This window comes from Eptesicus fuscus, chromosome 20 (assembly GCF_027574615.1).
Source record: "Eptesicus fuscus isolate TK198812 chromosome 20, DD_ASM_mEF_20220401, whole genome shotgun sequence".
Lineage (NCBI taxonomy): Eukaryota > Metazoa > Chordata > Mammalia > Chiroptera > Vespertilionidae > Eptesicus > Eptesicus fuscus.
In genome coordinates this window covers 50,724,892-50,750,700 of record NC_072492.1, presented here as the reverse complement: position 1 = coordinate 50,750,700, position 25,809 = coordinate 50,724,892, and the positions used below count along the sequence as shown (strand labels likewise).

General features: G+C 63.6%; 1 protein-coding gene across 2 annotated transcripts in view; it reads right to left on the bottom strand.

Annotated features, from left to right (window-relative positions):
• The window catches only part of RPTOR (regulatory associated protein of MTOR complex 1), a 79,503-nt gene that overhangs the window by 32,837 nt on the left and 20,857 nt on the right, over nucleotides 1-25,809 (bottom strand). For both annotated transcript variants that reach the window (XM_054708839.1, XM_054708840.1), the window contains exons 2-7: nucleotides 22,287-22,389; nucleotides 19,190-19,272; nucleotides 10,058-10,216; nucleotides 8,679-8,825; nucleotides 8,126-8,301; nucleotides 5,332-5,391 (exon numbers count right to left, since the gene is read on the bottom strand). In XM_054708839.1, the coding sequence (XP_054564814.1) occupies nucleotides 5,332-5,391; nucleotides 8,126-8,301; nucleotides 8,679-8,825; nucleotides 10,058-10,216; nucleotides 19,190-19,272; nucleotides 22,287-22,389 (728 nt within the window). The remainder of the gene's footprint in view (nucleotides 1-5,331; nucleotides 5,392-8,125; nucleotides 8,302-8,678; nucleotides 8,826-10,057; nucleotides 10,217-19,189; nucleotides 19,273-22,286; nucleotides 22,390-25,809) is intronic.

Genomic DNA, 25,809 nt, shown 5'->3' with positions numbered 1-25,809 from the left:
GCTGCTCCCACAGAGCAAACCGCTCACCTCCGCTTGCGGAGCACACGTAGGAAAACGTGTTTAAGTTCGGAAGGAAAGGGAGTGATGATTTCCATGGCTCACTGGCGAGCAGGAGTTAAATCGCCACCGGAGCTCATCGGCCTCCTATTGCTGTTCCTACAGAATGATGGACTGCGCCCGTCCCCGAGCCAGACACCCCCAGGCGGGACGGAGCCAGAGGCTGCGCAGCGGATTCCCAGGGAGACCAGGATCAGGAGTTCACCGCGTCTGACGCAGGAAGACAGACTGTTAGACAGGGCGGACTCCAGGACCCTCAGCAGCCAGTCCGCGCCCAGGGGCTGGAGCCTCGCCCTGTGGGTTTTCTGGGGTCTCCTGGCGTCAGACCATTCCCGGAGCACGGTCCCGGGGCCCAGCAGGGAGCTCCCCCGCAGAGCCCCCGAGAAGCTGGCAGAGCCCCGCGCTCAGGAACGGCACCCGGGGGATCCGGAGAGATCCGCCAGGAGGTGGAAAGCATCCGGTGTCGCAGCTGTGGGAACAGCCTCTGTGGCCTTTGTTCCGATGACAAAGGCGGGATGGGCCTGTGCAGAGAATGCGCCAGTGCGCAGGCGCCAGGCCCCGAACCCGGGCTCTCCCTCCCTCGGCAGCCCCTCGGCCACAAGGCCAGCTCTGAGCTGAGCCCTCACACTGGCAATGGGGGGTGTGTCCAGCACAATGGGGACGGTGCGCCCTCCGGTCCAGCCCTCGCCCAGCACCCTGGTCCTGGGACAGCCAGGCGCTAAGCTGGCAGACGGAGGTGGCTGAGGGAGGGGCCGTGGCTGTTCCATCCCTGCAGCGCACTCGCGCCATCACCCGCCCTCCCCGCCGCCTCTGGGCTGTGCTTTCCCACTTCCGACTAAATCAGCTCCCTGCTCATCACTCATCCCCCAGTGCGGGGCGGCACTAACGAACTCCTGACTTCCCGCCTCCCCCGCCGACTGATGTTTACGTTGGAAAGAAAGGCTCTTGTTGAGGGAAGACAGGTATCTTTTCAGTTTTCCTTTCAAACGTAACGCACGTGCACGACGCCGACTTGACAGCAGAGAGAATTCCAATCTCAGCGACTGAGCCGCCCGCCCGCGGCCCCTCACCTCCGCTGTGCCTGCGAGGACGGGACGGGCCGTTCCCGGGGACGACGACGCTGGGCTGGGCGCACAGGCCCGGGCCCAGCCCTGCTCACCGCCCTCGAGGGGACCGGCCCGGGTCCCCGTTTTCGTGCGGAGCCTCCTTGCAAAGGCCCCACCAGGACGAGGAGAGCTCCAGGGCCAAGCCTGGCAGTGCCAGGCAGGTGCCCGTCCTGAGCTGGGACTATTCCCCCTGCGTCTGCGCCACAGGAACCACGGTGACTGCTCTCCCCTCGCAGCACCAGCTCCACAGGCAGCCCCACCAGGCCCAGGCCCTGCCGCTCTGGCCCGGAGCTCCGGAGGGCGCGGGCCACGCTCGCTGCCTCCAGGCCCTGGGCTGTGAAGTGTGCCCTGAGCCACTGCAGAGGTGCTGTTTACACAATAGATGGCGATTATGAATGATTCCTGCTGGCCCTGCGCCTGCAGCCAGAACGCTCTGCGCTTGGGTTCCCGGGAGCTGTCTGAGCACCCCCATATTTCCAGCGCGGCTAAGTGTTTCATTGCTTCGTTTCAGAGCTGAAAAACGCCCCTTAATTTCCACGCGTGGGTCTTGCTGCCACTCTCTGTGAGGCTCGGGGAGATAATTAGAATCGGTGCTCAAGGAGGTGAGCTGTAACGTACTCCAGACTCCGCAGCTTAATTAGAAAACAGCTTTGAAGATTGCTAAGTGACTACCTCACACGCACGCACGCACACGCACCGTCACAGTGAGTGGGAACACGTGGGAGCGTCATGGGCTAACCCCGGGCTGAGAGCTCACCCGCACCACTCTGACAGCTTTGTCAGTACTGCGCAATCACTTCATTTAGTCGCTCAAACTATTAACATTTATATATTTTGAAATATCCCATGGCTTCTCCAAACACCAGCTACTCATGCTCCCTGGCCCTCCGAGGGGCGGGGCAGAGCGGCTCGGGACTGGCTCAGGATGCCGTTGCCAGGAGTCGGTTACGCGCCTGATGGCCCTGGCGGCCCTGACGCAGTGGGTGCAGCCCGACCTCCCAGGGGGCGAAGCCGGGGCTAAGAGCTGCACATTTCGAGAAGAATCTCCGGAAAATGCGAGTGAAGTGGTGAAATGATGCGAGGTTTCCCCGGGACTGTCGGAGGCCCGTTAGGCGGCCGGGCCGCGCTGGGCCTGCAGTCACACCTGCTCCGGGCGTGGTCTGAGCCGGCAGGGCCCCGGACAAACCCACGTCACAGAAACGAGCAGCAGCATTTCCTTTCCCAGGAGAAGCTGGCAGCGCCGAACGAAGACCGACACTCCCTGGAGCAGCTGGAGCGCGTGCCGGCGCCTGCCCGGCTGCCCGCGGCGTGTTATGTGGGATTTCCACAGAGTTCTAGAGTCTGGAATTGGTCCCGGCGTAAAAAATACATGCCCCACCCGCTGGCGTTCAGGCTAACCCCTGCCCGGCTGCTGGGAGCCCCCAGGCGTGGACCGCTGGGCCCCGAGCCCCACGCCGCTCTCCGGGGGCCGCGCACCCGTCTCCACGGGCAGTGCCAGTGGCGGCTCCGAGTCGGCTCCCGCTCTGCACGCTGGGGTCTGCTCTGCGGGTCGCTGTGGCCTCAACTCGCACCCCGAGCCCTCCGCGGCAGGACGTGGAGCATCTTCTCACCTGCGTGCTGGCCGCCCCATCCTCTGGGGGCGTCTCTCCGGCCTCTGCCGCTTGGTGACGGGTGCGCTTGGCTCGTTCGGGGCTTCAGTGTCACGCGTTCGGGATTCAGGTCCGTTGTCAGCTGTGTGAGGTGACACGTCGTCCCCAACTCTGGGGCTCTCTGCCCACGCGCTCATGTGTCCTTCAGATGTGAACACTGTAAGCTTTGATGAAGCGCAATTCACCCCTTTTTCCTTTTGTGGAGCACGTTCAGGGAGGAAGGAGCTGCTCCCATTTTAACCCGGGAGGCGACAGGACGGAGCTGGCTGTCCTGACCACGGGCTGGGCAAAGGCAGGGCCTGGCCGGGGACACGCCACCAGGGCCACGGCACTGACCGCCAGGCTCCCGGCCGGGAGACCGGAGGAGGGGCCGCGCGGCTCTGCGCGCTCCAGGTCGTCGGGAGGCCAGGAAGGCTGCGTGTGAGGAGCACCCTCGCACGACCAGGTGCTGCCGGGACCTCCTGGACGCGGGTTCGTTGAGGAATCACGCGTGTAAGGAACATGCAGGGCTGGGATCGGTGCGGCGGGACTTAGAAATGGAGGGAGATGGAGAGCCAGGACAGCGCCCAGCGACGCCTGGGGAACGGCGGCTTCCCGGACCCAGAAATCTCAGAAACCAGCAGCCAGACGGCCGAGCAGGCAGACCTGGTGTTTCCTCATTTCCCAAAACTCCCTCCACGTGAAGTTCCCGAGAACACGCTGTGTGCTCAGCACCTGAGCGTGTGGAAGCTGCGTGGGCCATCTGTCACCAGCCTCGCACCGCTCACGACTCGGAGCTGGCAGGCGCCGCGCGTCACGGCAGACGCTCCTGAGAAGGAAGCGGGGCGACGGGGCGCGCGGCTCTGCACGCCCGGGGGAGCCGCCCGCGACCACTGCGGACGGTCCGCAGGCCCCGCTCCTGTCAAGTGACTGGGTCGGTGCAGGACGGACACGGCTTTACCGCCGGTCCAGGCACAGCCTGCGGAGCTGCCCCTGCCGACAGGCGGCCCTGCACCCCGGAGGCCACGGCGCCTTCCCACAGAGCGGGGCGCTGTCAGCTCGGCCGGCTCTGCGCCGCCCACGGCAATGCGAGCACAAGGGTTGCCGTCCCCACTGCCTGCTGGCCCCGGCCCGTGTCAGGCTGGTTGTTTCCCGTCCCCACGGCCCGTCTGTGTGCACAGAGGCCGGAAGCACAGATGCGGGCGAGTCACACGCTGTCACACGGCCTCTGCATGCACCTGGAACGCACAGAATTCTACTTTAACGCGCTGCTTGCAGGTCTCCACTTATATGTTGTTGGTTCTCCCTTTTACGTTTACTCGCACATGCATTCTACACGCCCTCGTTCTTGTAAAAAACTAAAGAAGGTGGAAAAAATCAGTCACTTAACACGGCTCTTCCCCACTCACCGACCAGGACACACCCTTCCCGCCTCTCCCCGCGGCCTCGCAGCGCCTGCTCTGAAGGCTGCTCGGCACCCTGCTGCGCGGACTGGTCTCATTTTCCCACTCAGCCACGTGGCTGCCGGGCCATTCCATGTCCCATGCGGGGGCCACACAGCACGCCACGCGGAGGAATGCACCGCGATGGAGCGAGGGTCCCCGTGGAGGGCGCTTAGGCGTGCGTTCCGGTCTGCGGCCCTGGCTCACGGGCAAGGCGCTGTCCAGGGGAGGGACCCAGAGGCTGATGTGCTGGTCCACCACATTCAATAAACTCAGCCTCGGCCCTGGCCGGTGTGGCTCAGTGGATAGAGCGTCGGCCTGCTGACTGAAGGGTCCTGGGTTCGATTGTGGTCAAGGGCACAGGCCCTGGTTGTGGGTTCGATCCCCAGGAGAGGTCGTGCAGGAGGCAGCCGATCCATGATTCTCTCTCATCATGGATGTTTCTCTCTCTCCCTCTCCCTTCCTCTCTGAAATCAATAAAAAAAAATATTAAAAAACCTCAGCCTCGGCTGTTTTACCACACGATTTTGCATTTACAGACTTAGAAAGTGAGCTCTCGTGCTAACCTAGACGCAGCGGGCAGAGCAGCAGGGCTGAGAGCCACCGCCTGCCCGACTCGGGACGCCACAGACGAAGCGAACACACACACAGAAACCAGGTCAAGTGCAGGGTCACGAGATGGCGTGTCAGACCCAAACCAGTTCCCAACCAGAAGTGGACGCGCCGGCCCACTGACCAGAAGGACAGGCAGAGGCCACGCAACTCCAACGCGCCCGAGTTCACCCCCTGCCGCACCTGGCATCTGCCTGAGGCAGAACGGGGGGGGGGGGGCGACCCCGCTCGGACCTGGTGCCGCAGGGAGCAGACGGGCTGCACGTGGCGGAGCCTTTCTCAGCGCTGGAGGACTTTAAACGATCAAAAGGATTTGGCTTTTTATTCTTTTTCTTTCAAGTGGCCCCACCTGAGCGTGTCCTAGGCTAGCGCTGATGTGCCATCCACACGCAGCCTCAACCAGAGAACGGGTCGCGCCCACAGAAAGTGCCCTGAGAAGGGAGGGGAGAACCCCGACCCAGGCGCAGGCCCTGACGCCTCACTCACTTCTCGATCAGGTCCAGCGTGACTCCGGGCACCAGGCTGACGCACTTCTGCATGCAGAACCTGCGGGAGAGAACAGCCGGTCACACGCGGACGGACGCTCGACGGGAAAATGCCGCTGCCCCGAATGTCCTCACGGGGAGAGCCACAGCCCTGGGCCAACCCCGGCATCTCATGTCTTCCAGAAGCGTCTGTGCCCAAGCTTGCGGCCCTCCCTGCCCCTCTCCCAGCGGTCCCCTGCCTGGTGGCCCGAGCAAGCCTCGTGGAAAGGAGGTACCGGGCGGCTCTCGGTGCGTAGCGGGTCGCAGGGCCCTCCGCAGGCCTCGCAGGGCGGCTCCTGGCCACCCCCAACCCTGGCTCTCAGGCGCCATTCCCCCGGCCCACTCCCTGTGAGCTTCCTTATTGGGAATTTATCTCATGAGGCACCAGGAGGGTTTTACATTTCTAATCGTTAGCCAGGTGCCCCACATCCTAAGTGTTGAGTAATGCCTTCCTTTTCTAAGCAACGGCTCTCACACACAGCTTCTGGAAGTTTCTCAGCTCCTCGCCGGGGACGCCCCGCCTCCGGAGGCAGCCCTCTGACTGCCATGTGGGCCTGCACACAAGGCCACGGCCTGAAGGCCACCGTGCGGAGCACTCGTGTTTCTGCTAACAGCTTTCCAGCGCATTTTACTGGCTTTTCCGAAGCTGAAATCCAGACCACGCATAAACACTACAAATTGGCCTTCTCTTCAGAATGAACGCACCTTCCATCCCGCTGCTCATCCAACTGCTAGACTGACGACACTCCGAGGAGCGGGGGACTGAGCCAAGTTGGCCAGCACGCTGGTGAAGCTCCCACCGCATCAGGCGCGGGGGAGGGGGGGCGGCCTAGAGAAATCCTCCCTCTCGCAAAGGGAGTTTGCTTCTATTCTCGTAGGTTTTTATTAAAATTCATTTTCAATTTTATCAAATAACTGTCCTCCATTCTCCTATTAAGATGATGAACTATGTTAATCGGCAGCCTAATAGAAAGCCATCACGCCTCTGGAATGACGCTCCGGCGCGGAGTGAATTGTTCTCGCTGTGCTGCAGGCTCCCTGCCGATGCTTCATTCTGAACCCATCTGCAGTGTGTGTGTGTGTGTGTGTGTGTGTGTGTGTGTGTGTGTGTGTGTAATGTGTGTGCCGGTGTGTCTACCTCTATTTGTGTGTCTGTGTATCTGTCCACTGTGTGTGTGTGTGTGTAATGTGTGTGCCGGTGTGTCTACCTCTATTTGTGTGTCTGTGTATCTGTCCACTGTGTGTGTGTGTGTGTAATGTGTGTGCCGGTGTGTCTACCTCTATTTGTGTGTCTGTGTATCTGTCCACTGTGTGTGTGTGTGTTTGCACAGGGCTGGCTGTGGGCGGTGCTTCTGCTGTCCCATAAAGGACCCTCTTTCTCTCCTTCCCTCCGCCCTCCCTCCTGCGCTGTGCCCTAGGCCTGCCTCCCCCTCCCCCGCCTCCCTTGCTGCCCCCTCCGAGTGGCTACAGCCCTCCCAAGTTCCCCGGGTTTCTGACGTTGTGGGGGGACTCCCCGCAGGACCATCAGCCCTGCGCTCCCTGTGGCTCCCCAGGCCGGGCCGCCGCTGCCATCCTTCCGCAGCGCCGTGCGTCAGGTCTGCACGCCCGCTTTCCAAAGGAGCGAGCGCGGCGACACGCCCATTCATCTTAGCTGCGTGCGCGCCGGGAGCCGGGACCGAGCGCACACCGCCTGGTTCGGGAGAAAAACGACTTTCCTCAAGGTGGGTGTGGGCAGGTACAGAACCCGACAGACTCTGGCCACCGGGAGCCATCTTGGGGTCCAGCAGAAGGGCCAGGCCACGGCTGGGCCACCAGTGGAGACCTCCAGCGAAAACCATTTCACTGGCTTCCGTTAGCCCATCGCCCCGCCCCTGCGGCCGGAGCCCGAGCTATGACGTCACCACAGGGAAAACCTAGGACAACTTTGTTCTCCAACCGTCTGCACTGCTCCCGCCGAGGCCCAGACCTCTCCTTCCTCAGACACGGCAAGGCCGAGGCAGGAGGGGTCACAGCGCAGAGTGGGGGGCGAGGGAGGGGGTGCGCAGAGCGTGCCCTCCCACAGAGACACTGCATCTTAGAAAACGCTGGGGAACAGACCATCAGCCCCACACTGAGAGCAGCCAGGGTTTACGTTCCCCAAGGTCATTCTGATTCTCGGTGCGTCTTCAAGAAAACACACAAAGCAAACGTCGGGCGAGGGTCTGAGCTGAGAGCACAGACACCACGCGGGCAGGGCCCGCACCCCTGCCCTGCGGGGTCTCACGCTGCCACCTCTTGCTGGGCGAACCCAGGACCACTTTCCACGCTGACGGGATACGGCAACACTGGGCCGTCGATATTTAAACGCTTTCAATTCCTCAGGGTGACTCGGTTCACCCATCGTGTGCCTGGCAGACAACGCCGCTGTGTGCCTGGGCCGAGAGGCGTCGCCCGCCATGCTGCCCTCCTGCTGGGGACCAGGGTTACTCCCGGAAGCACAGTGCACCATGTACACGTCAAGTGGAATCCTGCCCCTCCGTCCGAGACCAAGAGAAACCCAGGGGGGTGCACTGTGCTTCTCACACCACAGACACTCGTGGGGAGAGGGGCATTATGGGAAGAGCAAGCATGTGCTCGTTCCGGAATTACTGAAGGTTTCACTTTCTGATCATTAGAAAGATGGAGGCAAAAATGAAAAAAATCAGAAAACATTGGCCCTCGTGAGCCTCGGTTGGACGGGGAAGGCCCTGGCAGAGGCAGAGCGGGAGCCCACTTACCAGCGCAGGGCGATTTTGATGGGGGTGGTGAGGCAGGAGGTGAACAGGTCTGCCGGGAGGTCAGGGATCATGGGCAGGAGCTCGCTGGCCTCGCAGGCCGCCAGCTGGATGCAGTTCTTCATGGACGGGGGCAGGGGCACCTGGGCCAGAGGGTGGTTGGGGTTGATCGCCGCGACCTGAGGAGAACATGAAGGAAGACTGTGACGTGACGTTGTGTCCCACTGGGGAGTCTCTTAACGTAGTTCCCTATTACAGAAGCCCCCCCCCCCCCACGCCACCTGCCGACCGTCCACCTTACCCCGCCTCCAGCATGCAGCCCATCGTCCAGCCCCGCCCCCGGTATTCAGCCCCGCCCCCGGCGTGCAGCCCCGCCCCCAGCGTGCAGCCCCGCCCCCAGCGTGCAGGACTATGGCACACAGCCCCGCCCCCGGCGTGCAGCCCCGCCCCCAGCGTGCAGGACTATGGCACACAGCCCCGCCCCCAGCGTGCAGCCCCGCCCCCAGCGTGCAGGACTGTCTTAGGCACACAGCCCCGCCCCGGCACGCGGCCTCACTTCCAGCTCCTGCTCCCGCTGCAGGGCGAACTGCCGGAAGGACTTGACGATGAGGCCGGCGTTGGAGCAGTCATAGACGAATATCGACGGGCTGCCCATCCACGTCTGCAAGTCGTAGATCGACAGCGGGATGTACTGCGTGTAGTTCTGGAAACAAAACACAGCACATGTGTGACGCACGGCCGGACGGCCACGCGGGCTGCCGCGGCCGGTCCTGGCCCAGGGCACCCCAGGAGGGCATCGCTAGCAGAGCGGGAGCCCTCGTAGGGTCACAGGACCCCGGGCGGCACAGACCGGAACGGTGTCGGGGGCTGTTGTGCTTCAAACGTGCGAGTCTCGGCCGCGCCTGTCCTGGGAGCCAGTGTGTGGGGAGAACGGACAAGCGGTGTGAGGCACCGAGCACCCTGAATGCGCACGCGCTGGACACCGGCGCTCAGCTCGCAGCGAGACCGCGGGGCCACACCCACAGTCCTGGTCCCAGGTCTGAACAGCCTCTGGGCAGTGCCCAGAGGTAAGCACCTCCCCACAGAGCAAACTCCACACGCAGTGACGTGTTTTCTAATAAAAAGGTCATGCTAACAACCAAGACTGGGCCCACCATCGCTGGGGCTGAGCCACACACATGCCCTCACTGGCCGGGCAGAGCCTCATCCGCGGGGGCAGGAGGCGTCCCAGAGCCTCGGAGCAGTCTCTGATGGCGGGATGTGAATTACAGGATAGCGGGGCGTCCCCCAAGGTTTGGAAACTAACATGCGTGTCAACAAAGATATCCAGGGAGAGCCAACCAGTTCCGCCAGCACCAAGTGAGAGCGCAATGGGCTGTGCTGGAGGAGAAGGCCCAGCGGGGCCCTCCTGAGGAGGCAGGAGGCTGAAGCTAAGATCTGAATTCCTGCCTTAAGAAGCCCGACAGCGAGCGGGTAAGCCCAAAGTAAACCGAAGGGAAGAAACAGGACGGAGCGGTGAGAGAGAACAGCTGGTAGAGAAAGTTAACGTCGCTAAAATTCGTTGTGTTTTTAAAAGATCGGTAAGGCGGACAAGTCTCTAGCTAGAGAGAGTGAGAATAAAACACGTTTCCGTCAACACGAAGGAAGGGAGGGAGCGCTCACCACCGGCCCTTCAGGCACCGGAGAGAGAAGGAAACAGCAACCCTTTGTGCCAATAAATTTAACAAGTCAAATTAGAGGGAAAATGCCTTCCTCACTCTGGGAAGTGACGCGGAGAGAAACAGGAGCCTGAGCAGCCCTGGGCCCTCACGGAGATCAGTGCCCAGCCAGGAGCCGGCCCCGGGGCGGGGCTGGGCCTTGTGTCGGGGACACGCCAGTTCCCAGGAGTGTCCCCCCAGCGGGCTCCCCAGGCGCCCGGCGCCCTGCTGCGCTCACCTTGTTGAAGACCCAGATCTCGCCGTTCACCGTGGGCCGGGGCACCCCGTGGCCGTTGTAGTGGAAGAGGACCCGCTCCTCCTTGGCGTTGCGGCGCAGCGACGTGCACAGCTTCTTCACCTCGTCGACGGTGGGGTCGAGGCTCTGCTTGTACCGCGCCTGTCGCGGGAGAACATTTAGAAACTTCCTCGGGTTTGCGGGACACCCAGCCTCCCCCACTCCGAGCCTGCACTGAAGGTGGCCCGAGTCAGTTTCAGCCAAACCCCAGCCACTGCGCATGGCCGGCGCCCACCCAGGATTTAGATGTTGCCAGACAACGCGGCAAGCCCCCCGACAACGCGGCAAGCCCCCCTCCCGCGCGGCAGCCACTTGGAAAGTAAACACCGTGCGTGGGGACGGAGCGCTTGTTAAAAGCGCCGACTCAGAGGGGCAGAGGAGCACGCCAGCACCGCCAGCCGCACCGTGGGCCGGGGAGGGCGCCCGCTGAGCGGCTCTGGCTGCGCTGGCCCCGCGTGAAGGGCCAGCAAACGGGTGGCTCCTGGAGGGACAGGGAGATGGAGACCGAGTCACAGAGTAACGCTAACGGGGCAGAAAGGATCTGAATTCCCATTAACTTCCCGGTGGGAACAAGAGAGCCACCAGCATTCTCATTACTACCAAGAACGCAACCGGGATCACCCTGGAGGGGAGCCCAGTCCGTGGACCCGGTGGCTCTCAGCAACCCCCGAGGGCCGGCGGCGGCGGCAGGCCTGGCCCGGGCTAGGAGCGCGGCTGTGACCTCGGAAACACTGCTGCCGCTGAGCAGAGCCGCCCCAAACCAAGGCCCTGCCCCAGGTGTGAGAACAGCCGGACGGTGCGGACGCGAGTCTAAGCCACCCACGAAGAAGTCTCCCCTGCGGCCTCGACCAGGAGCAGGGAGGGCTGCGGGAGAAGCTTCCAGAGCCCGAGAAGGGGCAGCAGGGAAAAGGGCCCAAACAGAACCCAGAGGGCCGGCTGGCTCCCCCGGCTGCAGCTCCTGGGATCTGAGTCCACTTCCCGGCCCACACGCCGCTGGCGCTCGGCCTGAGAATGACAGTGCCCGCTCGCGCCAGGCTCCCTGCGGGGAAGTGCAGCCCCCCTGCCGGGCATGGCCTCCCGAGGCACATCCTGACCAGGAGTGCGGCTCCCCGGGCCCCGGGCCACATCACTCAGACGGCAGTGAGCCTGGGGGTCGCTGCTTCTGACCTTGGCTCCATTAAGGTCTCCGCTGTGGGGCTGCTGAGATGACAGCCTTGTTTCCTCACTGAGTGCCCCGCCCCGCAAGGACGCGGTAACGGGCTGGCGCGAGAGGCACTGCGGATATCAGGAATGTGCCTCCTGGGGCTTCATGGGAATTAATTAATATTTTTAAGGGCTCTGAAATGAGCAGCAGTAAATTAAACGTCAGCACACCGCTGAGGCTGCGTGGGAGTGAGGAGGCCCGGGTAATGGCCCCGCAGCTGAGGGCTGAGGGACGGAGTGGGCAGGAGCCGCGACCTGTCTGGGGATTTATGACCATGTGAGCGGGCGCGGAAACGACACGGCGAGTCGCTAAGATGCTGCCTGTTGTGCCGGGCATCGCTCCTCGGGGTCCAGAGCCCAAACGTCATGAAATCTGCGCCCGGAGTCTCAGGGGAGGCAGCAGAGGACAAGAAAGGAACGAGCAGGGAGCCGGCGGCAGAGAAGGAGCGAGGACGTCTGCCCTGCTGCCCGGCGTCCTCCCGCCCCAGGACCAGGAGTCAGAGCCCTGGGCAGGTCGCGCTCTGCAGGAACCTGCTACAGACGCCGTCTGCATAAGCGCTGGTCAGCGGGGCCTAGCTGCAAGGGAGTCTGGGAGGGGGCTCTGGCTCCAGCGCCCAGTGGGGTGTGCAGAGACACAGACGCTGAGTAGAGCCGCCAGCACACTCCGGGCTGCAGAACCTCTTCCCGTCATCGACACCAGCCCGCCCTTCACAAACAGGGGCAGGAAGTGACATCTGACGCTTCAAACACTGTCTGAGCTGCTCAGCACGTCGAGGCTCTGGCCGAAATACAGAGAAGCCGCGGTCCTCGGACCACAGCACCTGCTCCCCACAGTCCCCCGGCGGCCGCTCGGCACACGGAACGTCGACAGAAAGGGCCAGGGAAATGGGTGCCAGGGGGAGGCTGCCCGGGGGTGGGACAGGAGAGAAACAGAACCGTCTGGGGAGCACGGAGCCCCTCACCGTCTCACCTTCACGTGCACGAGGAAGCTTCAGCCTCCAACCGCCCCGCCACCAGCAGTGCAGGGCGCTCAGTGCAGGCGCACGGCCCGGCTGCCCGGCGTGCGGCAGAGGGGGTGAGGGAGGGTGCGTCTTTGCTGGCGCTGTGCCCTGGTTCTCCTCGGTGCTGCCCCCTTGTGAGTCCTGTTCCAGCAACATGAGGGGTGATGGCTGCAGGGACGCCAGGTCCCTGGGGACAGAGCCTGCGGAGCCACAGCCACCTCCACCCGAAGGCCACAGCCGCCCTCGAGCCCCAGGGGAGCTGGAACTCTCCTCCGCTCACAGCGAGGCGGGGCTCCCTCCGCTCACAAGGCGAGCAGGTGGTCGGAACGGGAGCTGGGAGGGCTGGAGGTGACCTGGGCCTTAGCCTCCGCCGGGGACAGGGACCGGCCGTGCTGGCCGAGGCGGGTCTGGGCCCTGCCTCCACAAGGGCAGGACCTGCTTGGCTTCCCTCGGCGTCTGGCTCAGCACAGTTCCGGGAAACTGCGAGGAGCGCCCGAGCCAACGCTCCATCCACACCCCGCCCTGCAGGGCTCCGGGCTCCGCAGGCAGGAAGCACCTGCTTTCATCCTCGGCAGCCAGCAAAGCGCTTCCTGAACAGAAAGCTCCATCGCGCCTGCCGCACTGAGCCTCGCAGAAGTGGCTTCCCGCTCCCGCCTCCGGCACAGCGTGGCCAGCGGGGGACTGGAGCGGCCGCCTCGCTCACACTCGGCACGCCCTGCGCCGGACCCGGACACCAGTGACTCGCCCGAGGCCCTCCCCTAATCCGCCTTCAGCGGCTCAGCAGCGGAGGGGACGAGGGCGTTCTGCTCCCGCCTTTTAAAACACACGTGTTTCTTACGATCTCCGAGAGGCACGTCAGTGATGAGTCACGGACCGGCTCCTCCCGCACTCTGCCCGCCGGGGATGAGCCCACAACCCAGGCACGTGCCCGGCTGGGAACCGAACCGTGACCTCCTGGTTCATAGGTCGTCGCTCAACCACGGAGCCACGCCAGCCGGGCAGATCCCCATCTTTAATGTCTCCAGCCGGCTGGATGGAGGGCGAGGGAACAAGGTCTTCTCAAGGTTAGACCGGGGAGAAGGAGCCGTAAAAATACTGTTTTCACAAGTTTGGGGAAAGGTAGTTTTAGGTAACAGCAAGTGGCTCTGCTTCTAACATTTCACACTGAAAGGCAACAAATACAGCTCTTCCTGGAGGGAGCCACTGGGACTCCACGGCCCACGAGCGGTGGCCACGCTAAGACGACAGACGCGGGGCCTGAGGGCGCCGACCAGCCGCCCCCGCGCTCACCGGGAAGGTCCCTGCAGTGAACGCTCGTGTCACCTTCACGGTGACTCCTCACTCGGGAGAGGAGCCGGGTCAGGGCGCGCTCAGCAGCTCCTGCCCACGGCTCTCCCTGGGAGCTGGAGCCTGATGGGGAGCAGCCGGCCAACCACTTAACGGGTGACCGGCACCCCGAAAGGCGGCCCCATCCAAGAGTGTGCGCTCCCGCCCACAGCAGAAGTTTCCTTTCAAACACGATAATTGACAGAGAACGGGGGGCGGGAGGGCGGGGAGAGGAGGAAAGGACAGAAGCCGGGCGGCCTCCCAAGCGCAGGAGGAACAAAGCTCTGCTCCTTCGCGGAGCGGTGCCGTCACCCGACTGCGCGCTGGTCTAGCGCCCGGGAGAGCGCGTCCCCTGCGGGCAGGTGCAGGTCCCGGGGAGGCAGGTGGGCGCCACGAATTGACCGCGGGCACTTCACGTGAGCAACCCATGGACATACACGCTCCACCGTGTAGTCAGACTCCCCACAGGCGGGTCCTGCAGAGACACGGCTCCCCCTCGCATGTCTCATTAGCCGGCTCTCCCCTAACCGCAAGGTCAAGGGCTCAGCACAGCTAAGTGCTTCTTCAGAGGCCAGCTGGGAGGGCGGGAGCAGGGGAGATGGGCGGAGGGGGCGGGGGAGGGGGGGAGGGGCAGGAGCCCAGGACTGAGGAAGCCACAGCCTCAAGGCCGGGTTGGAAGGGGTGGGGAGATGGCAGATCTGTCGTCTGTCCACCTACCTACCGGCCTACCCTCTACGCCCGCCCTTCCACTTACGGGTCGTGCACACCTGCACACGACCTGACAAGCAGGAATAGACTATTTTCCCGAAGAAGGCGGACAAATGGCAGTGAGCACGGAAAGCTGTCCGACATACTTCGTCACTGAGGAAACGCAACTTAAAGCCATAGCAACACCCACAGGACGGCTGTGATAATGACAATCGTTTAAAACTCACAAAACAACAAGCGTTGGCGAGGCTAGAAAGACACGGGGACAGACGCAGGAACGGAAGGCGTGCAGGCCCCACCAAGGAGCGCAGAGCTACGTCTGACCCAGCAATTCCGCTCCGGGGCCCAGACCCGAGAGGACGGAACCGTCCACGAGAAACCCACGCACACGGTGCACAGCCGGGAGGCGGGGCAGCCGCCCACCATCAGGGGGTCAGGTGGGCGAGCGGTGCGCGCGCACCGCCCGTGGGGATACTCCTCGGCTCCAAAACAAAAAGGACTGAGTTACTGAAACACGTAACAACATGCCTGCCCATGGACGAACTAGGAAAACACTGCTCAGTGGGGAAGTCAGACACACGCGGCCCCGTGCTGTAAGATTCCATTTATAATTTTGTCACAAGAATTTTATCTCCATTTCTTAAAAATCTCCACCGTGTGTCACCCTATCGTTCAGGAGGGGTGCTGGCCGCGGAGGCGCATGACGTCCTGGAAGAGGAGGTGCAGGGAAGCAGAAGCGCCGTCCCTCCAACCCGGCACCTGCCCCCTCGATGGCACCTTCTCGCTCGGCTGGGTGTCATCTGACACCTCTTCCCGTCACAGATGGCGAGCAGACGGCAGGCTCCGGCACCTCCACTTCCACGGCCGCTCTCCGTGCACCAGATCCCGCTTCTGACAGCACAGCACTTGCTCGACACCACTGCCACCCGCACGCCCCCCAGAGCTCTGCGCCGGCTCCGGGGCGGCTGGGGAAACCGCCCCGCACGGGGAGTCTGGGCCCGCCGGGCGGCGGCGCTGCCGCTTCAGGCCTCACACGGACGTCTGGTCCCCTGTGCAGTCTGTCGCACACAGAACGGACTCTCCCGGGAGAGGGACGGGAGCGGCGCTATCCTTGAGGCTGGTGAGGGACGGAGCCAGGCCTTGTTCCTCTAAAAATACGCCCTGCAAGTAGGTCAGTGCAGGGGAGCCGGGAGCAGCCAGCCGGGAGCGGAGGACGGGCAGGACCCAGGGCCTTCGCCGGCACCCGTGGGAGACGGAGGGCGGCTGCCCCAGGCTGTGCGAACACTTGCTCGCGTTCTCCTCTGCTCAAACCCCACGTCCAGGGTTAGCGGTCACCTCCGTTACTTCTCTAGGGAGCAAAGCCAGAACTCAACAAGTCCAGCCCCTCTGTGGCCGCCAGGCCCTGGCCTCGCCCTCCCCGCACCAGGCCCCCTGGAGCGCTCCCTGCGGGGGACGGGGGGCATCTGCACAGATGCCAGGGGCTGCCTGCCCAGGACCCTGGGGCACAAGGGGAGGGAGCGGCGTGTGGAGAGCAGACGCGACCAGCCCCTGGAGCACATCGGTGTGGGCAGTCCGAGACCAGACCCGGCCGAGCCCCACTCACGGCGCTGGGCTGACACCCCCTGCCTGTCACCTACAGTCAGGTCTCCGCCGAGGGAGGCAGAGGGACCACAGTGCTGTTCTTGCGAAGGACTGAGCACAGTGGGGGGCAGCCCCCCCACCCCCCCGCCCCCGCACCCCCCCCCCCCGCGTGGAGTCGGGCAGGAGCTGGTGCAGAATCCGCACTCCACATCCGGGGGCGGGCGGGCCCAGGGCCTCTGGAGACGGGGCGGCAGGAGGCGGGGGCGGCTGAGCAGGAGCCGGGCTGCCAGGCACGTCCGAGTCTGCACGGAGGCTGTCAGGGGAGCGGTGACGAGGCGGGAAGATGGAGTGGGAACATGATTGAGGCCGGAGCAGGAAGGTAAATAAAACGCTGCCGCGGGACGTCAGCGCTCCGCAGAAAGCAGGCGAGCGCCACGCAGCACCGCCACGCAGCACCGCCACGCGAGTCACCAGCACCACAGCAGCCGTGCCGTGAGCTCGTTTGCAGTTTGTCACAGACACACAACGAGGAGGGTGGAGCCCGCAGCCCAGGAAAGGCCAGTGGGAGGCGCAGACGGGAGCAGGACCCGCGTGTGGGCACTTTCTGGTCCCCGTGCAGCCGCAGGCGACGCAACGGGCTCGGGCAGGCCACTGCGGCCACTGCAGACACCTGCCGCAGGGAAGGGGTCACCGATTCCCTCACCTCCCAGCAAGTTTCAAACGCCCGAGGGCCTGCCGCCCCGCCTCTGGTGGGAGCACCCTCTGGGGAGAGCAGAGGAGCCGCAGGCTGCGTCTCCCAGGGGCTCCAGCCCTGCCCTGCCCAGCCCTGCCCGAGCCCCAGTTTGTCGGAAACGTCCAGCGAGATTCCCCCACATGCTCGGCTTCATGGTCTCTGCTCCCACAGGGAAGACACGTGAGCTGAGGGCGGCCTCCTCCCTGCGAGTCTCAGCGGAAACGCGGCTGGCACCCCCTCTCCATCTCCCACGGAGACTGATGTGTGCAAAGCCTGACAGTCAGCCAGAGCCGTGGTCGGCAAACTGCGGCTCGCGAGCCACATGTGGCTCTTTGGCCCCTTGAGTGTGGCTCTTCCACAAAACACCACGGCCTGGGTGAGTCTATTTTGAAGAAGTGGCGTTAGAAGAAGTTTAAGTTTAAAAAATTAGGCTCTCAAAAGAAATTTCAATCGTTGTACTGTTGATACTTGGCTCTGTTGGCCAATGAGTTTGCCGACCACTGAGCCAGAGGAACTATTTCCCCAGCGGCACGCGGGTCAATTGTGTAGAAAGGGCCCCGGCCGCCTGGCAGGGAAACCTGGGCCTGACAGCTTGGTGCCTCGCGGTTTCTCCAACTCCTTCCCGACCCAAGTCACCGTCACCAGAGGTTTTGTGTCACTGAAAGGAAGGAGAGGAGGGGGGAGGGAAGGGCTGAAAGGAAGGAGAGGAGGGAGGAGGGAAGGGCTGAAAGGAAGGAGAGGAGGGAGGAGGGAAGGGCTGAAAGGAAGGAGAGGAGGGGGGTGGAGGAAGGGCTGAAAGGAAGGAGAAGAGGGAGGAGGAAGGGCTGAAAGGAAGGACAGGAGGGAGGAGGGAAGGGCTGAAAGGAAGGAGAGGAGGGAGGAGGGAAGGGCTGAAAGGAAGGAGAGGAGGGAGGAGGGAAGGGCTGAAAGGAAGGAGAGGAGGGAGGAGGGAAGGGCTGAAAGGAAGGAGAGGAGGGGGGAGGGAAGAGCTGAAAGGAAGGAGAAGAGGGAGGAGGGAAGGGCTGAAAGGAAGGAGAGGAGGGAGGAGGGAAGGGCTGAAAGGAAGGAGAGGAGGGAGGAGGGAAGGCTGAAAGGAAGGAGAGGAGGGAGGAGGGAAGGGCTGAAAGGAAGGAGAAGAGGGGGGAGGAAGGGCTGAAAGGAAGGAGAAGAGGGAGGAAGGAAGGGCTGAAAGGAAGGAGAAGAGGGAAGAGGAAGGCTGAAAGGAAGGAGAGGAGGGAGGAGGGAAGGGCTGAAAGGAAGGAGAAGAGGGAGGAGGGAAGGGCTGAAAGGAAGGAGAGGAGGGGGGAGGGAAGGGCTGAAAGGAAGGAGAAGAGGGAGGAGGAAGGGCTGAAAGGAAGGAGAGGAGGGAGGAGGGAAGGGCTGAAAGGAAGGAGAGGAGGGGGGAGGGAAGGGCTGAAAGGAAGGAGAGGAGGGAGGAGGGAAGGGCTGAAAGGAAGGAGAGGAGGGAGGAGGAAGGGCTGAAAGGAAGGAGAGGAGGGGGGAGGGAAGGGCGGGCTGTGGCGATGCTGGCGTGTCCCAGGGCGGACTTCCCTCTGGGAGGGGACTGAGATGGCAGACGCCCGCCCGTCCCCACCCAGGGCGCCACGGGGCCTGCGAGGGCTTCCGAGGGTCAGCAGCTCCTTCTGTCCAGGCCCGGCCTGTGGGTCTCCGTGCAGCGAGCGGCCTTCCGGGGAGCGAGAGCCCCGATGGCTGACTGAGTGAGAAACGTGAGGCACCAGTGGCCCTCGAGGACGCGGATGCGTCGCCACAGGTCACCAGCGCTGTGAGCAGCAGGGACCGCGGGCCTCTCCGGCAGGAACCCGCTCGCTTCCGGTCCTCGCCTCCCTCCCAGGTAAGGGATGGACAAGGAATCCTGGTGCCAGGGGTAAATGTTCACAAAGGGAGCCCTCCCGGGTGCTAGGAGGCTGACCCCGGGGAGCAGAGCCTCGGGAGGCGCGGGCAGGGCCGCTGCCCTCCTCATCGCACCCCCAGGTGGCGCCAGAGCCAGCCCGTCCCCAGGACGGAGGGAAAGGCACCTCTAGACACCCACCATTTCTCATCGCCGGTTAAAATCCTCACACAGCTGACGAGAAAGCCGAAGGGAAATAGGTCGGGGGCGGGGGGGGGGGGAGTTACAAATAACTTAGGATCTTAAAGGCAACTTGACACAGTTCCCACACTCCATGCCCCTCCTCTCGTACACGGCGCGTAAGGAGGCAGCCGAAGGCAGCCATCCCAGAGGAGGCCGAGGTGTCACCTTCGAGGCCGGGCCTGGGTCTCGGAGGACGGGCGCTCACTAGTGGAGCTGCAGTGACTGAGGTCGCATTTCCTGTGCGAAAGGCACGCCATGCGTTCATGCAACACGGGACATACTTGGGCGAAATAAACAGCAGACGGGCCAGTTCGGGACGCACGGGAGGGGAATGCTGCTGGAGCCGCGCGGTGATGGCGCCGACAGCTCTCGCCTGGGCTCACACGACATCAGGGGCCGCCCTCCCCGAGAAGGAAAGCGCAGAGCCTTACCCGGGGCTGCCAGTTCTCGTACTGCTTCTGCAGGTTGGCCCCGATGGTTTCCAGGGCCTTCTGGGGGCCCATCGACAGAGGATCTGAGGAAGCAAGGAGAGAGGTCTTTACAGGCGCGTGTCCCCGGCAAACCTCCTCAGAGTCCCCGCACACAGCTCACTTCCAGGTCACCCGACCAGGGACCACACGCAGGGCCGGGGCGCATCTGTGCTGAGCAGGTGGCGGAGCGCCCACGTGGGTTCCCGCCTGCAGAGGAAACTGGCTCATCAGCGGCACCGGGCCTGCTTCACCCTCCCAGCCTCTCGGTGCCGGTGGCCAGCCCCCTGCCCAGCCCCCTCTGGTGCTCGGTCCGGCCCCGGTGCGAAGGCTCAGTGTGCGCCTGTCCTCCGACACCGTGCGGGGAGGGCCCGCAGCCGCCCACAGCCCCCCTCCCCCCGCCCACACAGGAACGGGGCTGGGGGGCACACGGGGGCAAGGGCGCCCTCCTGGGAACACCGCCCACACAGCGAGCCTCGGGGTTTGCCCACATCTCTCAGGGGCGGATCTAGAGCAAGACGCTGCGAGCCAGCAATCCCGCCCGGCCTGGGCCCGGGGGCTCTCCGCACACTTGAAGTCTGTTGTGTCTATGAGCCTTGTGTGTTCAAAATTCGGGTGAGAAATTTTTAAAAAGTTTATTTATTCATTCATTTAAAATAAGAACCCATTACGTTTGAACATAAACATTTATTATGAAAAATGACTGAAAAAATGAGACCAGCACCGTTTTACGTTCTGCCACACCTGCTTCGACAGGTGCCGCGGGCCCGCAGCCCGCCTGTGCTCCGCTGTGCTCCCCGCCGTCCCCGCCGGGAGGCAGCCAGCCGTGTTTTCCCCTCTCCCCCCTCCCTCCCTCCACTCTCTAGGAAGATCAATGGAAAATATCCCCGTGTGAAGATTAACAGCAACAACAAAGCCTCTGGGGCCTTCTGAAAATCAGCAAAACATAATCAAACAGGAGCTGCCGAGGGGGGGGCGGGGGGATGGAAGGTGGCGAGAGACACGACTGGGCCCTGGCTGGACTGGGCCCCTGGCCACGGGCCGCGCTTCTTGACCTGGGCCTGACCTCCGTCTTCCCCGCCGTCTAAAGGCCACACGCGGCCACTGCTCTGCGCGGAGCGGCCCTCCCACAAGCATGTGCTAATTGCCTTAGTGACGAGACAGGCGGGCGGGCTTCTCCGCAGGACTTTGAAGGGCTCTGCCACTAATTAGCTGAGTCACCTTGAGGAGGACTTTAATTGAGGAAACACGCAATGGCAAAGGGCCACTTTGAAACCAGCAATGGCTTTTAACGGCCCCGTCTCATCACCACGTCACCTGCACGCACTGGTCATTAGCAGCGGGTACAGTGAGAGGCACTGCGCCTTCCTGGCCCGAGGCAGAGCCGGGAGCTCCGGCTGCACTGCCCGGGCCAGCAGCTCTGGCTCAGAGCTTTCTCCACGCTCCAGCAGCGCTAACCACTGAGCAACCCCACCTGCAGGACAGTGCAGACACCAGGAGCAGGTGACTGCTGGGCAGGGCGGAGGGGCTGGCTGGGACGCCCTGTTACAGTTCAGCCTCGTCCTGTCCACAGACGTCACTGCAGGGAGGTGGGGAGGACACACCAGGCGAGGCCCCGAGAACAAAGGTTCCAGCTGCAGGCACGGAGGGTGTGCCAGGGCCCGGCAGCACCTTCCTCTTGGCTCGGGGTCACCAGGGGCCACACAGCTCGGCGCAGAGGCCGGCACCAGCCCGCCCCGGCTGCCACGGTGCTGGCGCTGCTTCCTGCACTCTGAGCTCCTCGCCACTTGAGGGCCTGTTCCTGGTGCGAGTCTCACCTCCTGGCCACGCCCGAGCGCCTGCGCAGAACGGCTCCCGGGTCCCTGGGCACCGCTGAGCTCACCCCCCGGGTTTCCACGTAAACATGACTGTCCCCCGCTGGGAGCTGCCAGCCCCACGTCCGCCGTGGGAAGCCTTTGCCGGTGCCCCGTAAGGCCCAGCGCGCCCCGGCCACCACCACTTCCGTGCAGCCCTCGCCCGCCGCCTCCTGCTCAGTGCCCAGCCGCTGCTCAGGGCCCGTGGCTGCGATTCACGGCCCGCGCCTCCCTGGGCAGGGCAGCCGGAGCGGGAGGCGCGGGCGCCCCGGGGGCCACGGCACTGTCTGCTGTGTATCCTGGCGGGCGGCTCTTGTCGCCCTGAAAGCCTGAAGTGCCCCTTCACCAGGAGCCGCCGCCCCACGTGTGGGCCATGCGCACGCGGTCCACAGACACGAACACATGTCTGGGGAGGCGTGTCTGCAGCCGGGCAGGACCGGGCGGTGGAGGGCGGGCAGGCGGCCGCGGTCTCTGATGTTTCTCTCTCTTCGGTGCTTCCTTGTCCCTGCCTTTCCCGCGACCCGAATGCGGGGAAACGGCTGGTGCCCGCAACGCGCGGGAGAGCGCGAGGGGCCGGCGGTGAGGACGTCCTCCAAGGACGACAGAGCGAGGCCGAGGCCTCAGCGGCCGCGGGGATGACCAACGCCCGATCGTCAGCCACTGGGTGAGAGGACACCGTGAGCTCGCGGGGAGGGAGCTGAGGCGTGAGGAAGAGGCAGGGCCGGCGCGGTCTCAGATGACGGAGGGAGCGGGACCTCGCCGCGGGGCCCGCGGGCACCTGCCCGGCCGGTGACGGGGCGGCTGTCAGCGGCAACGGGATCAGTCAGCTGCACCCGGCAGGACGCGGAGGACGGCACTCCTGCCCTCGAAACCTCGGCTGACATCCCCTAACGGAGAGCCGAGGCTCCCGCTCCCTGGGGAGGGAGGCCCTGCGTGCAGGGTCAGCCAGTCGTTGCTGACCGGTGACCATTCCTGCTCCGGGCCGGACGCAGGGCCGCGTAAAGGAGGAGGGACGACCCAGCGGCCGTGATTCTCTGGCTTTCCCCGACACCCTCCCCCACGGGCCACAGGTGCGTGCGGCCCACGTGCAGGTCCAGGTTCCTGAAGAGCCGGGTCCTCGCTTTACAGAAATGGGCGCCAGCCCCTCGGGACCAGGGCAGGAGGGACGCCCGCCGGCCCGGAGCCCGCCCGTGACCTCCAGGACTCACCGATCCAGCACTCCAGGCGCGCACAGGGCGTGGTCTTCACCACATCCGGAGGGTCCACCCCAACGTTCAGGCACAACACCAAGGCCACGCTGACCGTCTTCATCTGCAACAACAGGAAGAGCCGACGTTTCAGTCTGAGGCCGTTTTACATGTTCCCGGAAGCCGTGGCGTCCAGCTCCGGCCCCTCGCCCTCGCCCCTCGCCCTCGCCTGCACGCCAGGCGCTCTCTGGAGCAGCTCTGGGAGAGGGTTAGGCTCGGAGGAAAGCGGGCAGATGGCAGGCGAGGCTTCCCCGGGACACGTTTCCAGAAAGAACTACGTGACCAAAAGCATCGACACGTCAGGGCACGTGTAACCAACGTCCTGCCACCTCCTCCGCACCGCCCCGCGCAGACTCACAGCGAGAGAAGGCGCACGGGCGCGGGCCCTCTCGCCCCTCGGCGGGTTTCCTGCGTGCGCTCACCGCCCCGGGGCTGCCGCCCGTCCTCACGCCTCCCTCCGCATTAGAGGCTCGCCCGCGTGGCTGTTGCAAGCACAGTAGGTCCTCGGGTTACCCGTGCCTACGGCGCCACGTGACGCGATTGTCGCCGTCAGTCGGAACCCACCTCCGTCCCTCACATGGAGCACAGACACAGACACAGCAGTGATGACGTGACACAGGAACGAATTTAAAAGAAAGATAACCATCCCGACCTTCACTTGTGGTAAATAGATAATAAAAACATAAAGCACACGTGTGCAGGCGTCGAAATGACGGAACTTTTTAATAAATGAATGGGAGATGGCGACGTAACCACGAGACGACGTACGTCGAGTCCGTCACTGAGGCGGCCGACACCTCCCGCACCTGCCCCCTCCCCAGCGTGCGGGGACCAGGGGCCAGGCCGGAGCGCAGGCAGAGACCTGGTCCTCCTCCCTCACCACCCCTCCCTCGGCGAACGAACGTCCACTGAGCGAAGACCAGGCGCGCCCTTAGGTACATCCGTCACTCGAAGAGGAAAACACCCGTGGGAGGGAGACAGCATCTCAAGCAGGGGCCTTGCAGCCCGTGAGCCCCCACTCCTGCCCGGCCCGCATGAGCCGCTCCCCCCTCCTGGGCCTGCCCGCTCCCCCCTCCTGGGCCTGCCCGCTCCCCCCTCCTGGGCCTGCCCGCTCCCCCTCCTGGGCCTGCCCGCTCCCCCCTCCTGGGCCTGCCCGCTCCCCCCTCCTGGGCCTGCCCGCTCCCCCCTCCTGGGCCTGCCCGCTCCCCCCTCCTGGGCCTGCCCGCTCCCCTTCCTGGGCCTGCCCGCTCCCCCCTCCTGGGCCTGCCCGCTCCCCCCTCCTGGGCCTGCCCGCTCCCCCCTCCTGGGCCTGCCCGCTCCCCCTCCTGGGCCTGCCCGCTCCCCCTCCTGGGCCTGCCCGCTCCCCCTCCTGGGCCTGCCCGCTCCCCCCTCCTGGGCCTGCCCGCTCCCCCTCCTGGGCCTGCCCGCTCCCCCCCCTGGGCCTGCCCGCTCCCCTTCCTGGGCCTGCCCGCTCCCCCTCCTGGGCCTGCCCGCTCCCCTTCCTGGGCCTGCCCGCTCCCCTTCCTGGGCCTGCCCGCTCCCCCTCCTGGGCCTGCCCGCAGCCACTGCTCAGGGCCCCCACGCGGCCTCTCTCCAGACAAAGTACAGTCCCTCCACCTCCACAGAGGGTGCGCTTACACACACACCTCGCTCGACACCCTGTACTGCACCTTTAAGGAAACAAGAAACAACGTCAGAAATACGACGACACATGAACTAGGAAAACTAGGAAAAGTCCCACACACTTAGCTACCGATGTGATGCCACGATCGGCAACAGACATGACCAGCACGCAGCCTGGAGCAGCCACGCGTGTCCCGCGGCCGCTCCCCTGCGAATGCTGGCGGCGTCAGCCGGCTTCCAGGCGTGGGGAGCTTTAAATCCTTCGCTGTACCCTGAAGTGTCTTTTCCGTATTTTATTTTCATTCCTGTGGTAACCTCATTGCAAAAACTCTAGATTAATGTTTTTTAATAATACAGTTAAGCATTAAGAAAATGTAAGGGCTATCCACTTAATTGCCAAAAATGGCATAATAATACATAAAATAACCATTTGGGCTCGAACACATTTCCTTTCCAGAGCAGTGTGATTGGCGATGACAGTTATGTTCCCAGAAGTTTATTTTAAATCTGCAAGAGCATCGTTGTAGACGGCAGAACGTGAAGTGGCGGCTGACGGGTGCGGCCTCGGGCACGCCGGTAGTCGCCGTCTCTCCGGGACAATCCCCTCCCCAGATGGCTCTCAGCGGCGGACCTCTCAGGGTTCCCAGGGACCGAGACCCGCGGGAAACTAAAGGTGTCCCGGTGCCGCCCACAGCCCAGCTGTGACCTGGAAGCTGGGTGAGCAGCACGATGGCGTCTGCCTTTTCCTGTGAGGCCTCCGGGTGCAATTCACACACACACACTCATACACACACACTCTCACACACACACACACTCACACACACTCACACACACACACACACTCACACACACTCACACTCACACACACACACACTCACTCACACACACACACACACACACACACACACACACTCACACACACACACACACACACACACACACACACACACACACCCGACTGACCACTCAGCCCCTTCCCTAGAAAGGGAAAAGAACCCATACTGTCGCGCCCTAACCAGTGTGGCTCAGTGGATAGAGCGTTGACCTGTGGACTGAAGGGTCCCGGGTTCGATTCCGGTCAAGGGCATGTACCTTGGTTGCGGGCACATCCCCAGTAGGTGGTGTGCAGGAGGCAGCTGATCGATGTTTCTCTCTCATCAATGTTTCTGGCTCTCTATCCCTCTCCCTTCCTCTCTGTAAAAAATCAATAAAATATATTTAAAAAAAAAAAAAGAACCCATACTGTCGCAAAGGGGTAGAGAAAACAGAAGAATACGTGTCTGCCTCGGACAAGCACACACGGACGCGTCAACCTAGGTAACTGGGCAAGACAAAGCCTAAACGTGGCCAACGTTATTCCTTGGAGCCCAGGCGGAGCTGGGCGGAGCAGCGTCTGCGCGCACGGCCTGGGGGCCTCTGCTGGTAGAAGGTGAGCCGAGCGGCAGGGACCTGGGCCTCCAAGCAGCCCTGAGACGGGGCACCTTCTCGGGGTGCCGGGCCTGGACGCCGCCCGCAGAGCCTGGGCGAAGAGGAGGGTGCGAGGCTATGCGGCTATTGCTCCAGATGTGGAGCACACGCGAAGGCCCCGGCTGACCACACGGGCACGCGCGTGGCCGCCCCGAGGAGGGAACGCGGCTGCCTCCTCCTCCCCGCACTGGCCTCTTGTGTGTTTTCAAATTTCTATAATAAACACGTGTGATTTCTACGAGCACGGGGAAAGTGATAAAAGTGTTATCACACCGTCAGGGAGGCTTTATGTGTGTGCGTGCACGTATACGTAATTTTATTACCTCTGAAGAGAGAGAAGGCCTGCTCGGTTCGCTGAAGCTCAGGCCAGTATCCAAGGCAACAGCGAGCGGAT